Source organism: Berghia stephanieae, chromosome 1 (genome assembly GCF_034508935.2).
Source record: "Berghia stephanieae isolate SIO BIC M18660-M18661 chromosome 1, UCSD_Bste_1.3, whole genome shotgun sequence".
Taxonomy (NCBI): domain Eukaryota; kingdom Metazoa; phylum Mollusca; class Gastropoda; order Nudibranchia; family Aeolidiidae; genus Berghia; species Berghia stephanieae.
The window spans coordinates 137853027-137870526 of NC_088360.1; the positions used below are offsets into that span (position 1 = coordinate 137853027).

General features: G+C 37.2%; 1 protein-coding gene across 1 annotated transcript in view; it reads left to right on the forward strand.

Moving 5' to 3' along the window:
* Positions 1 to 1917: 1917 nt before the first annotated feature.
* The window catches only part of LOC144963331 (receptor-type tyrosine-protein phosphatase epsilon-like), a 60198-nt gene continuing 44615 nt past the window's right edge, over positions 1918 to 17500 (forward strand). Inside the window, exon 1 of the mRNA XM_078897265.1 lies at positions 1918 to 2181. Within this exon, the coding sequence (XP_078753391.1) occupies positions 2106 to 2181 (76 nt within the window). The 5' untranslated portion in view covers positions 1918 to 2105. The remainder of the gene's footprint in view (positions 2182 to 17500) is intronic.

Genomic DNA, 17500 nt, shown 5'->3' on the forward strand with positions numbered 1-17500 from the left:
CAATTAAGACAAAATAATGTTACGAATTTCTCCTCATGCATTCGTTAGACTATAACAATAACGACCGTGTTATCTTTACTCCTTACCCAACCAACCCCGAGCTTCCCGCCTCTTCATCGCGAACTATCTTATGTATGTATTAGCTTCAGGACGGGCAAGGACGGAATCTGCCCACCCTTCCGTATTTCCTCTATAAGTCAGTTAGAATTCAACTCTCTCCTTTTCTCAGAAGAGTATTTCTCGTATACTAATTCAAATGTTGAGCAAACCAAAATGGTGGTTGTATTTTATATATTTATTTAGTCGTGACTTTTGAATAAAAGTGTTTTGTTTTATTATACGGAATACAATAGAAAATTACATTGTTTTGCAAAATTATTTTGTCTGGCAATAAAAATACAGGGGTAATTACTTTAAGAATTAAAAAAAAAAAGAACTAACAAATTAATTTGTTAAAAAACAAAACAAAAAAAAAAAAAAAAACAACAACAACAAAAAAACAAATAAGAAAACAATTTAAATAAATGAGTTTTGAGAAGCACTAAAGAAAACGAGAAAAAAAAGAAAAGTTTAAATGGATAAACAAATATATAAAAACAACACAAATCAATACTAAATTGATGTAAAATTAGTAAATTAATAAATTTAATTCAATACTGGAACATTCCCAAAGTCATTACATCAATGGTACCAGCACAAGTAAGGCAATAAATAAGAAAAAGTTCGTTTGCCAAAATCTCTATTTAGTTTTCACTGGTTAATAAGGTGGGCTCATTTGAATTAGCCCGACCTAGTACTAGAGAGGCCAGACAGCAAAAATCGGAGTTAGTTCACCGTCAGGCGACGAGACGATGAGATGACGATGTGGGCGGAGTGGAGTGGTTGGGGGGGGGGGGGGGTGATAAAAAAAGAACAGGAGCGTATCCTGGTTTATGCATTAAGGGATGCATGGTGATTCGCAATCTATCAAAAATACACACAAATTGATTTCAGTACGAAGTATAAAGTTTAAGTAGTAACTTTTGAAATTATCTAATTTAAATTTGATTATTTCAGACCTGGTAATACCGCATATAACTTGAAAAAACAGGCTGGTATTTGCCCACCCTGCCCATTATTACCAGCCGTCCCTGGAGTCGACGTTTAGATATCTACCTACAGATTCCTCGTACTTGTGGTGATAGGGTATTAAATTCTTTGATGAAAAGAGGCGTTTCGCTTGTCCGAAAATTGTTCCAACGACTTGCACTGTCCTGTAATATACGTTTAAATATGTGCGTTTCTTCATCACCAGGAACATGTACCTCTGTGTATATCAAGTTATCAATAAGTAAAGAAATAATTTCCAAACTTATGCCTTTTCCAAATGGGTTCACAATGCCCCCTCAAAACTTATGTAACTAAATTATTCAGGCGCATATCGCAATTTTGCGCTACTCAAAAGGCGTCAAAACTTAGACGGACTTAGGTAGTGGTACGAGGTTATATATAGCTTATATTATAGCAAAGAAAGTAATCCATCTTGTGGCGAGTGGCATATGTGAGTATATTATATAGTCTTGCCCAAAAAACACAACGCCGGGTCAAGGATTTTACTTTGTTAATGTTACACAATCGCTCACTCATTGCACTCAATCTCGCTTGACATTGATGAAAGACGAGCATTATTACGGATCAAACCATGGGATATACTATTTCCATAGTTGGAATGATGCGATACATGTGTTGGTGGGGAACGCGATTTCTTTATTTATTTTTCGTTCCCAAACAAACGTGACCATAGCCCTACTATAATACTCCAGTCCGCCATGAACGTGACCCATTGACTGAACTTACACGTCTAGACCGTCACCACTGATATGAACTTGAACTGGTGGTCTGAGGTCTGACGAGGAAATGAACTGAACGCAAAGTGCCGAATAGACGAAACGAGAGGCCACGGGCAACAGGCGGTTGTGTGTGTCACCGTCGTTTCGCTGGTCGTGATCCGCGGTCTTATCGCCGTGTCAGTGGCGAGCTTGAACACTCAACATAAAGTTCGTCCCTCCGGTGTCACAACATAAAATCGAGTAAAAAAATTCAACCGGAAAAAGAATGAAAATGAGATGAACATGGCGGATTACAAATATTTGTGGATTTACTTATTGATTTTGGATTCATTTGTCTCTTTCACCTTTGCAAGTAAGTTGAAATAGTTTTATCATTTATCATATGACATTATCCACTGATTGCGGCGGTATTCAGACAGTTCCATCTACTGTGCATGAACATTAGAACGTGTTTTCACAGTCCCAAGCCGCTAATAATACTGGACTGGCCCAAATCAAACCCAAACTCAAACTGAAATGAAATGGTCCTGCTTGTTGTTTACCGTTTGCTCACAGTCATGAAAGTGAATGACATAAGAACTAAATAAAAGTCAATGTCATTACAATTACATTACCATTGAATGGAATTCTTTTGTACTTTATTTTAATAAAACTTTGGACATGACAAATGACAACTTGCAATTGGAATTGGCTTGGGCTGGGACTTGGCCAACACAAATTTGATTTGATTTGGTACTTTTACCTTTTTACCTCTCTTGCTTGTCACTTTTCATTGCGCATACGTACTCCAAATTGTGTAGTCGAATTAGTCATCTGACACAAAGTGGAATACCTCAGCAATCACACTCACAAATTATTTTTAAAGATTAAAAATGTAGGAATGTGCTATCATCATTATGTCATCAGGACCACCACCACTAATGATTATTTCTGTTACAGACTTACAGTTACAGGTCAACATCACTACCATGACTGCTCGTAATTTATTATCATTACAACAAACACATCTCGCCACCACACATACAATATATTGACAAAATTGATACACTATGACCACTACCTAGTGTTGTAATAGATATCCACTTATTAGTTAAAACTGGTTTTAAAAATGGAGGAAACTTATAATGATAAACAAATCTCTTTGGATTGGATATTAAAAGCAGATTATGAAAATGTTTTATTCCTATTTGCAATATTGATTTGATTCAACTCAAAGTCACCCAAAATCTAAGCCTGAAGTCAAGGTTCACAAGTGGTGCATTGTATTGGTGTTTGTTGACAAATGTTGTTTCTAGTGGAGGTATTGTGTCATAATGGAATCCTCTATAAAGTGTCAGATCCACCCAATGTAACTTTTTATATTTTTATTCTCTGTATACTGAACCTGTCTAACACTGAAATTCCACTCCCATTCGACAATTGTCCCTCATGTTTAAATGGAACGTTTTCCCCTCAGATCTGTAGCATTGATCACTATTACTGTTGTAAACACTAAATACCATAAAGCAATTTTCTTTATATAACAGGAGTTAACCAATCAAGTTGGAGAAAATTTCGACTTCCTCATGTTGGATCCCAAATTTCCCTCCTCTGAGTCATGCCTTTTGTAAGCCTGCAGTACACAAATGAAGTCTATGACCTTGGCCAGTGAGTGTTGCATCACTGCTTCTCAGATGCTCAGAAACTGTACAAGTGCAGTTATTACTCATGTATTATGACACTACGTTGGTAAACGAGAAGATGAAATAAAGTCTTGTTGTGATGGCTGCCTTTGTATGTTCACATCGAACGCATCTTATTGCAGTCTTTAGTATTAAACACAAGATGTCTTATTCTTATGTAGACCGAGAATTACACCAAGTTACAATGTCAGCTCTGACGCGGTGCTCATCTCTCTTGTAACATAGGAACTGAAAATTACTAAATTACTTTTAATGGTCACCTTTCGCTATTCAGTACAAGTGTGTAAGTTAGTGAAATGAGTGTTGGTTTATTTTTCTGTTTGTGGTAACATTCTTGTGTACACACAAATGCCATATTTTAACAAATGGATTAAAGAGATTGGTTCAATAGGATTTATTGTCCGCTGACTGCTGTTGGTCAGTGAACTGGATCGTGGGTGAACAGTTGATAACTGACCCAAAGATAGAAATTAAATGCAAGGTCTTGTACTTGTATCAGGGTCAGTGTATTTCGCATTTGGACTTTTTTCACAACTATAGAACACATCATAAGCAGGTATGGAAAATGTTAGAAGGAAAGGATTCAATAAAGTGTAAGATCCACTGTGCTAACACACACATATAGATAGTATGCGCTTGGCTAAGAAGCTCATAACATTGCCATCCGGAAGTATAACGGACCAACACACAAATCAGTGTGTAACCGTGAACTTTTATAGTGTGGTTGATACAGTTTAGTGAGAATCACTCACAAACGCGGATGGCAAAATACAATAACAAAGGCTTTAGTGACGTCATCTTCGTTCTATCTTATATATTTTTTTTTAGCTTGCTCTATCAAGAGATAAGATAACGCATAGATGTCTATCGCTTGTTGTGAAATGATTTCCTGGGGTTGGTGTTAATTTTATGACTCTTCATGCAGAAGAATGAAAATGTATCTATATGAGATTTTCACCTGTGTCTATTTGATTCTCGCTTACACAGGTTGGACTGTAATTAAGTTAATTCTAAATTTCTTTTTCCCCTTTCTCCACCATTTTGTGAATATGTCCTTACTTTAAACATTGAGGGCACTTTATATATATATATTTTTATTTTAGTTCACTTGTTTCCATTTTTCTAGATTTTATTCTGATTTCTGTTATTATCTTCAATCTTCAATGTATTGTAAGTACTTTCGAAACACTTCCTTCACTGAGTGTGCACTACAGTGTAGATCAAGTTCCACTGTGTCAAACTTCCCTGTGAAATGTAATTGTACAGTGCTCTGATTTGATAGTTGATAGCATTAATTGTCCAACCTACTTTATAACATCTTCTCACTTTGTTGATTTTAGTTACTTGATAGTATGTCTGTATACTTGTAAACACTACCTATCCCATTAACACCACGATGTGATAGATCTTCCCCCCCCCCCCCCCTTCCCCCCTTTCTGGTGGGCTTAGTTACTGAGTAATTACTAATAAAATTGTCATCAGCAGTTAAGATCAAGTTTGAAATGTTTGTCTTTGTTTGACCCCCAGCATCATGTCAATATTTACTGACCATTTATACATAATTATTCTCTAACCATTCAAACCTGAGAAATAACAAGTATTGCAGGCTAGACTATTTTGCATAGGGCTGGGCAATGCGTCAGTTATTCATCACACATTCGCATGTCAGAGGTTGCAGGAAAGAAAAAGAAGATAATTCATGTATTATTTTGTATATTCAGCTTTTCCTTTTTCTTTTTCTTCTTTATTAATTAAAAAAAAAATCTCTTCCATATTCTCTTCAGTTGTTGTTGCTTCTCCCCCCCCCCCCCCCCCCCTCTCTCTCTCTCTCTTTTTAAAAAAAAGTTTTATTTATTTATTTTTAAAATTTTTGAAATAATAATTTCTTGGTGTGTATCTGCAAAAACTCCTATTTCCGGAATGAACTGAACTGACCTTGTTACCATAATATCACTGATGTGTGGACAGGAAGAAGTTTTCCCACCACAGTTTAAATAAAAAAACGGTTTGGTTATTTGCAGCCGTATTCTTTCTTTCTCCTTTTTTTTTTCTTCTTCATTTTGTTAAATACAAAACAACAATGGCAACAAAAACAGCTACTTCAAATATCAGAAATGTTGGCCAACTAACCTCGCAGCGTTTGTGTGTGTTGAACCCGTGACCTCAAGAAGTCGGGGGAAGTGGCTCTAGATAGACTAGAATTTGAAGCAACTTTTAAGGGGTTGTGGATAGCTCATACGGTAGAGTCACGATCTCCTCAGCCAGCCGGAGTTGTTGTACCAGTAGGTCGCAGGTTCGAGCCCCCATCCGCGGTCGCGAAGTTTTTATTCTCTGTTGTCTTCTGGAACTTTCCTACTCACTTCATTTCTTGTTACTTCAATTATCCATCAATTATGATTAAGCAGACTCCAACTTGTCAAAAAGTTTTAATACCTGAAACTTATTTTTTTTTAGATGTCTCAGATTGTAGGCAAGTCGGGAATCATCTTTACATTTGAAGCAAAACCAATTTGTTTTTAAAAGTGTTTGCCTTTGTGTGACAGTAAAGCGCATAGTGTCAATACACTAGTAGTAACAGGATTTTGTTTGACCTAATCCGAGTACACCCGTCATTACTACTCAACATTTGAATTTATTAAACCCTTTTGTTGCCAATTGATTTTTAAAAAATATGTGTTTTGTCAATGAATGACAGTAAAGCCCATAGTTAATGGTACCAATACACTGTAGTACTAACACGATTCTGTGTGGCCTAATCCGACTATTTAATTACAAGGTCACTGTCTATTTATCACCATTCGTCATTTAACATTTGAAGTAAAATCTTTTGTTGCCAATTGATTTTTAAAAAAAATGTGTTTTGTCAATGAATGACAGTAAAGCCCATAGTTAATGGTACCAATACACTGTAGTACTAACACGATTCTGTGTGGCCTAATCCGACTATTTAATTACAAGGTCACTGTCTATTTATCACCATTCGTCATTTAACATTTGAAGTAAAATCTTTTGTTGCCAATTGATTTTTTTTTTTAAATGTGTTTTGTCAATATGTGACAGTAAAGTCCATAGTACCAATACACTGTAGTAGTTGCACGGTTCTGTTTGACCTAATCCGGGTATTTAATAGACGTCACTAATTTAGCACCCATCATTACTTAACATTTGGTATTTGAACTAAAACCCTTTGTTGTCAATTTATTATTTTTAAAAAATGTGCTTTGTCAATGTGTGACAGTAAAGCCCATAGTACCAGTACCCTGCAGTAGTAGTAACACGATTCTATGTGACCTAATCCGGGTATTTAATCAACGTCACTATCAGGTCACTATATATTTAGCACCCGTCATTGCTCAGGATGCAATGGGATCTTCCTTCCCCGCTACATTCTGTGGCGTTCCAGACCCTCATCAATCACTTACTCCCCCTCATACATACTCATTCCGTCACCCCCCCCCCCCTTCTTCCCTATACTGTCTGGACCACCTTCAGTCGTCTGGTGTCACACGAAGGACCAATACTTGTCATGTATATCGTATTATTATATAGTATAGATAGAACGAAATTGACGTAACTCAGCTCTTTGTTATCGTTTTTAGCTAGCCATTTTCGTGAGTAGTTCTCACTGAATTGTATCAAATAAGCGTTTAAGGTTACACATACTGTGTTGGTATGTTATATCCGACTGGCGGATGCTGTGAGCATTCTGGATATATGCTATATAGCATCTATAGATTATTCAAATATGAACATTGTATGGTCTGTTTTAGATAGATTCAATTTCAATTTATTTACTTTTAGGCATTCGCCAATAATTTACAGAATTTGAAGACAGCGTACTGAAAAATGAGAAATAAAACAAAACAAAACAAAAACAAACGATGTTAGAGACAAGTGAGTGCTGGGCATTCCCGCATCTTATTTTAAAATATTTTAGCATAGTTACTTTTTCGTTTTCTTTTTCTTTTTCATTTTTTTAAAATAATGTACTATTAAAGATCATTCTCTCTTCTCTTCCCCCCCCCTCTCTCTCTCTCTCTCTCTCTCTCTCTCCCTCCCACTTTCTATTTCTTCTCTCTCTCCCTCTCTATCTCTCTCTTTCTCTCTCCCTCTCTCTATAAAACCGTTAAGAAAAACAGTAACCAAGCTGTATTTATATATTTGACCCGACGTGCACACATATATTCAGGTCTGGCATCCGAACCCACTTATGGGCCTAGTTTAACATTGTTGTAATGGACAATATTTTACGTCATTAAAAAAAAATGCACTACAACAGTGAGCCCAAAAGGAATTGGGTTATCAGACCTGCAAATAGTGCACTTAGGTTTGACCCTATTTTTGGGTTGTCGGTGTGTGGCAGGCTTCCTAAACATTTTGGATTATAATATTATTATCGAAATAGGCGCCATCCACTTTCTAACATTTTTGTCACAGTCAAGTTTTCCATTTTGTACAACCCGTATCAATAATTTCCAACCCGTACCATTAAACTGTTTCATAATTTCACACTCTATTGTTATCATGGCGACCTGTCTTGCGTGATTTTTTTGAAAATTTTTATTTTTAATGCTGGCAGGATTATGAATACTTCGATGTGCGGATATGTGGTCTTGTTCGCTTTCGGGTCGGAAGGTCCTGGGTTCGAGCCTCGCTCGGCGCATAGTTGAGTTATTGGAAAAGGCTCTTTACTCGCATTCTCTCAACGTACTCAGGTGTAAACTGAGTACCTGGCCGTTAAAAGCGTTGTCTCTGTAGGGGAAAAAAATGTAATATCGCCTAACAGGCGTCATGTCTCGTTCAACGTGTTTCATGTTGCTGTTGGTCAGGGACCCTTTGTAAAGCGCTTTGGGGACGTTTAGTGGATATTGCGCTCTATAAGAGTTCAATTTTAGTTTTATTATCTATTATTCCAAATTCTTGATTTTTAAAATTTTTATTTTATCGCGGGTTGATCGGCTTACGACGAGAAGTGAGTGGACAGAGAGGCCTACATCTTTTCCCCAACATTTCGTAAATTTATTTATTATCGATCTGGCGAGGCGAGAATGGAGGTGGTGGTGGCCATTCATTCTCCCCCCTCCCCTCGTGTTGATTGAACGAAGCGTTGTTTGTGTGCACGTATTTTTTTAGCATTCATTGTGTTTCTTTTCTTTCATTTTATTTTATTCACGGCTCTCTTGACACACTGGGAGCTGCCAGCCCGCCCCGGCTTCATGATTGCCCTTTTAAAAAATAAATAAAGGTGGTGGTTACATTGTTACGGAGCCTTGCACTGTCAATACACGTCGTCCCCCCCCCCCCCCCCCCCGCCCTCTTTCACGTTTGGCTTCAACAGTTTTACTTCATAATATTGTCTAGGAAGTAGTAGTCATTTTGAGCCATTAGGCACACGGAGCCGGGGTTTGTCCCGGTTTCCGTGGCGTGAAGCGAACAATAGCGATGGCTTGCTACCCTTTGGATAGGCGCTAGTCAATCTCATAGTACTTTCCGTCAGATAGAGCAGACTCAGCTACCCAGTCACTGCTGGCCGGTAGACAGGTGGGTCAGAAGAAAGAAAAAAAAACAAACTCGACTGCATCCGGGATCGATCTCAGTCCCTTTGCGTGTTAAGCACCGTCTTTACCAGCTGGTCCGCGGCGACATTCCCTAATAAGTCAAAATGATAATACCGTCGTACTCCTTATTAAACACGTATTCAAAAATTTTGACCAAAAAACTCGTCTTTCAAATATCGATCGGTTAAAATAACATTGACATGATATTGATAATACTATTAAGATGACCTCCAAATCGTCCAAAAGTCTTGAGTCCACCCCATCCTTCATAGAGTCTCGGGTTTAAAGCTTTTTGTCAAGTTAGGTGACCCTGTTCTGTTATTTCAATCGTTCAATATTTATTGAGCTTGAGCTTGGGGCTTTTATATGGAGCAACATCCACTAAACGTGTTCAAAGCGCTTTCCAAGGGGTCCCTGACCAACAGCAACACGTACCGTATTCTACGTGTAGAATGGGACATGATGCCTGTTAGGCGATATTACAATTTTTTTTCAGACAGGGTCAACGCTGCTAACGGCGAGGTACTCATTTTACACCTGAGTACGGTGAGAGAGTGTGAGTAAAAAGCTTTTTTTCCGAGGGCCTTCGAATCCGAAAGCGAGTAGTCACCTACCACAATACCACATAACCGCACAATATATATTGAATATTCGAAGTTATAGTTTTTCTGACCAAAACAAAGTGTGTGTTTGTATATGTGTGATTGCGTTGTCAGTTTACGACACAATATATTATATTGAATATTTGAAGTTATAGTTCTTCTGACCAGAAGTGTGTGTGTGTGTGTGTGTGTGTGTGTGTGTGTGTGTGTGTGTGTGTGTGTGCGTGTTATGTCAGTTTACGACAGACAGATCGGTCTGAAGGGGGTGGCCGCTGCTGAAGTTGTTTGCCCAAAGCAATTCGTCGTTTTATCTTTTATTCCCTTTATGTTATTATTCGCGTTAACTTTTGACTGATCGGATGCATTTTTAATGTCCCCCCGGTTGCCGGCCCTGGTTTTTCTGTTCGATCTCCTTTCTTTTCTGGTGGGTTCCAGAAATGACAAAAGCATTGCGGAGGTGTGCTATTCATATTTAAATAATGTTGCTCCCTCTCTCTTTGTCTCTCTCTCTCTCTCTCTCTCTCTCTCTCTCTCTCTCTCTCTCCCTCTCTCTTTCTTAGGCGAAATTTATAGCGTCTTTATAATATAATGGGGGGCGAAGTGGCCGAGTGGTTAAGGCATTGCACTGTGACCCGAAAGGTCCCGGGTTCGAGCCCCACTTCAGGCCCTTTCGTTTTTTTTTTTTGCTTGAGCAGGTTTATTAACCCCCAATTTGCTCACTTGGACAACATGGGTGATTCCTGTTGACATCAGACATCTTGTTTGATGAATTACCTATAATATTCCTTCGTGCAATGCCTAGGCGACGATATCTTAATCTTATGATGTCGTGGCGGAGTGGCATAATTTTTTTTATTTAAAAAAATAAATAATATAATCTATTCTTAGTCAAAGTATTATAAGGGGTTTAAAAATGGACAACCAGGAGTTGATAAGAATCTTACATTTCAATTATGAGTATTATTATTATTTTTTTTTCTTTTAAAAGCAATTTCGCCTTTTTGGGTCTCTATATCGATTTTTAAAAATTAAGTTAAAAGTTTTCTGGTTTAGCGGAAAAGAAATTAACAAAATAAAAAAAAAACAACCCCCCCCCCGCCAAACAACAACAAAAACAAAACAATACACAACATCAACAAAGACAACATACTACAAAACACAACATCAACAAATAAATATAAAATACGAACAAAACAAATAAACAATCTTTGTTTCATCAGGGCACCACAGAGATGTGCCTGTTTTCTATGGGTAAGATTGCCTTTGCTCTCTTTATTATTATCTTCACCCCCATACACCTATAACACTACACAAACGTCATGTTACGGGATTGCCTTTGTCGTTAAGATAAATCATAGACTGTACTGTTATGATTGCGATTTACACACTCTCCGTACTCGTTCCACGACATTCCCTAATAAGTCAAAATGATTACATACTGCCGTAAGTAACTCCGATTAAACACGTATTCAAAATTTTGGCCAGAAAACTCGTCCTCCAAATGTCGATCGATTAAAATGACCCTCATCTTGGAAAAGACATTCAAACCTGGGGCTTGTGCGCAAGTCCCAGGTTTGAGAGTTTTTTTTTTTTTTTTTTTTTTTTTTTTTCAAGATGTGGGTCATAGTTAAAAGACGAGTTTTCTGGCCAAAATCTTAAAGACCTGTTTTTTTTTTCCCCGAGTCCGACAGAATAGGTCTTTTGTCAGCCTCCCGCATATTATTTCCTTACTGCTGTACTCTGACAAAACAGCATTTAATTAATTTTTTTTTAAAAATGGCATGTAGACTTTTCCTTCATATATTACATATATATATAGAACCCACTCCCTCCCCAACATTAAAAAGTCACAAATTGACAGTTTTTTTTTTTTTTTTTTTTTTTTATAGAGCGCATTTCCACGGATTACCATGTTCAATGCGCTTGATAGCGTACAGCAGGTCACATGGAACTATATTTCCATTTCATACAATACGAGTTGCCTATTAGGCGTTCTTTTTGTACACTCTGATACAATCCGTCACTGCTTTTAGTCAGGAACTCATTCAAACACGATTCGAGTTGTGTGTAATGCGTTTTAAAAGTGCCTTACTCCAAAGCACCCGTCGGGACCAGCATTTTTCACGATCACTGTCACTCATATGATCATAAAAAAAAAATGAATGCCAAATTACATTCAGTATTTCAATATTATAATATTAATAAAAAAACATACAAACAAAACAAACAAAATGTGTTTTGTCAGTGTTCTGCAGAATATCTGTCATATTATTTTCCGCTCGACTCCCTCGTCGGTTCCCCAATGAGTCATGCCAAGCAAGCAAAGAACACCTCTTTGAATTCAATCTAATTTGTTGTGTGGGGACAAATGAATGAAACTTTGTCGAGAATGAAAATCCTGTACATCTACATGCATAGTTTACCTATGACATGCCGTTGTGCTCTTTCAGACCAGACCTGCCTACCACTTCGAACTTTTCGTAGAACTACGAATTTCCGGGTCCTTATTGACAATTTATTTTTGATCTTTAATCCAATATAAACTTGACGAAAATGTTTTGTTGCCAGAGCTAATAAATATATTAATATATAAAGGAAGGGAGTTTAAAGAGTTAATTTAATGGGTTTAAACACAAATTGATAATTTTTTAAAGTATTATAATGTCTTATTATATTATTACCACTGAAAACTACGATTTTTTCTAATTTCAAGTTGGCAGGTCTGTATTTTAGCCCTACCTCCAGTTTTCTTTTATCACGGATAGGACGATTGATTGATATGCTGAGGCAACACACTTATTGTGTATTGGGGGGGGGGGGGGGGGGGGGGGAAGCTGTGCTGAAGCATACTAAACGATATTAGCATAATAATACAATTCATTGAGAGATGTCCATAGTTTTTAATCATAACTTAGTCTTTAAGTGAACAACTTGTTGAACATGCATGCAACCTCTTTCGCGTATATTTCCCCCATTCGGGCAAGAAATTTACTCTGATCGGCTCTTTTTTGTGTGTGACATTGCACTGTGGCTTTTGTCTGGATTATTATTTCTTCTTCTTCTTCTTCTTCTTCTTCTTCTTCTTCTTCTTCTTCTTCTTCTTCTTCTTCTTCTTCTTCTTCTTCTTCTTCTTCTTCTTCTTCTTCTTCTTCTTCTTCTTATTTTTGTCATTATTATATTATTATTATTATTATTATTATTTATTATTATTATTATTTATTATTATTATTATTATTATATTATTATTATTATTATTATTATTATTATTATTATTATTATTATTATTATTATCATTATTATTATTATCATTATTATTATTATTATTATTATATTATTATTATTATTATTATTATTATTATTATTATTATTATTATTATTTATTGACCTTTTGTTTATTCTTTTATGGGAAACACCATAAAACTATTTCCTCATCGGGATTGATAAAGCAAAAGGGAATCAGATTATTAGCAGGCAACCGGAAAGTGATTAAGAAAAAAAAAAAAGAAAAAAAGAAAGATCTATCCAGTGGTCAGTCGAATCCCTCTCAGGCGAGATTATCTAACATACAAAAAGACCTACTCATGAATAATTGTTGACCGCTCCATGTCCGAATTCCTGAGGACACAATCTTACGGCTGAGGAGCGTAATGGTGGTGTTGGTTTGACCACTGTCTTCACGGTCCAACTCAACTGTCCCGTGTGTCCATGGATGGATGAACCGGTCAATCATTGATAGGACACTTAGCTTCCCCTTGTTGTTATTGGGGCTGTCAGGTTGTCACATCTTTGATCTTCAATCCCGACCCATAAAGCAATCTAGAGATTGGAATGGCAAAGGCAAAGGCAAAAATCGCGACCCTTTATTTCCCCTTTTATCTTATCCCGTACTGCCGGACAATGGCTTACAAAAACAAAAATGAAAAAGCAAAACAATAAAAAAAAAACAAAGCAAACAAATAAAATGAAACAAAAGAACAAAACAAAACAAAAAAGCCCCACATAAAACAAAGATAACATCAACAAACAAACAAGATCAATCAACTTTTGGAAAATGGTTACTTCATTCTTCATTTTATACCCGGATTAAGAAAAGGATTGCCAAATAATAAATTAAAAAACAAAGGAAAAAAATCCATCTCTCTCTCTCCTCCCCCCCCCCCCCAAAAAAAAAAAACAAAACAAAAAAAACAAACAAAAAACAAAAAAACAAAAACGAAACAAACACAAAACCAAAACAAACACCAAAAAAAAAAAAAAACAACTTTTTTATACGGCAATATTAGTCTTCGTATACCACGATTATTTTGTTTCCCTCCCACCATAAGATTTATGATGAGAGTATTGTTTGTCGTGGGCCTGTCAATTTGTTGAGTCTGTTTATCTGGCCTACATTTGCATTTATGTGGTTTCTTTTCCAGGTCCTATTATTATGTTGGCTTATCCAAGGCTTTGTCGGTTTCCAGCCGTCTGTCAGTCAGAATAGAGAAATTATGTCTGCTATTCTCTGTCTTCTTTTATACATCTATCCTCTTTGTTTGTCTATCTATCTATCTATCTATCTATCTATCTATCTATCTATCTATCTATCTATCTATCTATCTATCTATCTATCTATCTATCTATCTATCTATCTATCTATCTATCTATCTATCTATCTATCTATCTATCTATCTATCTATCTATCTATCTATCTATCAATTTTATTTTTGGAGCCATTTTTATAAATAGTACAATATCCACTAAACTTGCTCAAAGCGCTTTACAAGGGGTCCCTGGACAACAGCAACACTTAGCATGTAGGACGGGACATGACGCTTGTTAGGTGATATTACAATTTTTTTTGGACAGAGATACGCTGTGTGTTAACGGCCAGGTACTCATTTTACACCTAAGTATGGTTAGAGACTGTGAGTAAAGAGTCTTTTCCAAGGACTCAACTATGCGCCAAGCGAGGCTCGAACCCAGGACCTTTCCATCCGAAAGCGAGTGTCATGCCACTAGCCCTCATAGAAGCACATCTATCTATCTATCTATCTATCTATCTATCTATCTATCTATCTATCTATCTATCTATCTATCTATCTATCTATCTATCTATCCATCCATCCATCCATCAACCATTGTTAATATATATATATTAATTATCTATACACCCGTACGTCTAATTACCTAATTGTCTGCCTCTATCCACCCAGTCTGCACAATGATGGTGATGATAATGACACCAAATACCCTTGATTATTATAACTTTTTAAAAGGTTCTATATTTCGAGAAAAGACCAAGATAAGCCGGGCGTTAGCCGCATTAGAACGCTGCAAAGTGAGCAGTAGGGGCTAGGAGAATTCTTGCTCAATGAAAGTATGCGATGACAACAGCGGGGCTCAAACCGGTTCTCCCGGGTACAAGGACGAGGCCTTATCCACTCGGTTATCTCTTCTATCTGTCTGTCTTTCAATTCAAAATCCTTCAGTGTTTTTTTTTTTTTGAATGCTACCATCTTGATAATACATCCAAGAAATAGATTTTTAAAAACCGAGCATTTATATAGCACAATGTACACTAAACGTGCTCAAAGCGCTCTACAAGGGGTCTCCAGCCAAAAGCAACCACTTAACATGTAGGGCGAGACATGACGCCAGTTAGGCGATAGTACATTTTTTCCCCGACAGAATCAACGGTGTTCACGGTCAGGTTACCCATTTTACGCCTGAGTGCGGCGATATGATGTGAGTAAAGAGCCTTTCTTCTCAAGAACTCAACGATGCGGCGCTCGGAGCGGGACTCGAACTCAGGGCCTTCCGATTCGAAGACGAGTGTCATACCACTAGACCACATTATAGCCGCACCAAATCAACTTGTCATCACACCTTGTCACCTTTTCTGTAGAAGCAACGCACTCCTCCCTATCACCCTTTTGTTCAACCGTAAACCATAAACCTTAACCATAATCTTGACTCCCAGCTGTTCACCGCCCAGACACTTCATTGTTCGATACGAAATCGTGTCATTTCACGCGTGTCAACTACTTCCTTTGTGTGTGTGACATTATATTTTGGGTCACGAGTTCACTATTACTGTATAATTTTTAGAATCATTTATTGACGCACTAGCCTCTATTGATGGCATGCGCTTAGCCAAAATAATTAAAAACAAAAACAAACAACAAACTCATAACACAACGTTCCAACTCCAACACACAAAATAATGTTTTACCTTAAACGTTTATAGATAGTATGCGCTTGGCTAAGAAGCTCACAGAAGCGAATCGAGCATGCTGAAGCTGTGGAGATGCAATGAATACATTTTCATGCGTATTGAATTACTATGATGTATGAATATGAGCCGAGCCCCCCCCCCCCTCTCTCTCTCTCTCTCTCTCTCTCTCTCTCTCTCTCTCTCTCTCTCTCTCTCTCCTGACAGATCCCGGCTACTTTTATGAATCTTGCAATGTTAGCGATCGATGGCCAAAGTTATCATTTCTTGCATATCCATCTTTGTTTTGATCGACCTATGGGATATTTTAAATGTAGAATGGACAGCCTCTGTCACAGTCTTTATTTATTGGCTGCTGTCCATCCTCTAAACGAGTCTCCAAAATCATTGCTTTGTTTGCAGGAATTTGATAAAATATTATTAAGATGATGGAGCGGGGAAACTCCTCTCCCTCCCCTTGAATATGGAGGAAAGATTATTTCCACTGTCCTCCCATCTCACGCGTCATTAAACGCCAGGTCCTCTTCTGCCGACTGTTTTCAGTTTTTTTGTTGTTGTTGCTTTTATTATTATTATTATTATTATTATTTTTACAGTAACCGCCATTCACTGGCAAAAGTCCATTTTTTCACATTTTGTCCAGAAAACTTTTTCTTCTTATAATATCGACAGATTAAGATGGCCTCCAACTTATCGTATGGTACCATATTTGAAGTTTCTTGAAAAAGAAGACATCTTTGGAATCCCAGTCTCGGGTTTATGATTTTGGGGCTGGGGGAGGGTGGTTATCTTACTTTTTCTATTGATACAACATTATGTCATTACGAAAAGACGTGTTTTGTCGGCGTACAGTAGAGTCTGCTGTATATAACTACTATTAGTAGTGGAAGAAAGACCCAACAACCGGCAGAATAATTGATATACATAACAAGTGGGTCCGTGCCTCTCTTGGGGACGGGCGAGTTCAGCGAAAGGGCATTTTTCTAAATCTGATAAAGGATATGATAATGATAGTTACACTGTACTATATACCCACAGTGGTATGGTATGTTTTGTAGGTACAACGAGTATGTGTTGTATTTGGACATATTATTATATGTACATATTATACATATGTAACCGTACTTTTTATTCGGATAAAAGATGCAAAGATATCTATCCCACCTTGGTGTGTGTTAATGGAGATTGTTCTCCAGATAAATTTATTTCGGATGGAGAGGGGAAGAGGGGGGGGGGGGGGCAGTGAAATATAATCGTTTATGGATTTATAACTCTCTCTCTCTCTCTCTCTCTCTCTCTCTCTCTCTGTATGTGTGTTTGTGTGTGTGTTTATGCTTCTTTTGAACATGTTGCTTGTTGTGCCTGTTCCGATATTGCCGATTCAATTGCATTTAAAGGGATGTTGTCTTGCCTGTTTGAGTTTGCTTTGAACTGATTTTAGATCGATACCCCGGATGTCTGATAATATCGATATTCGTGATGGACCCGATTCTTGTCTCCGTATCGTCGCAAAGATCAATTTCGTCATTGAATTTTGTGAAATTGAATCATGCTGTCTATGTCAATGGCGTCTCCAAACACAAGGAATGGTTTTTTATACCAGTTAACTGCCATA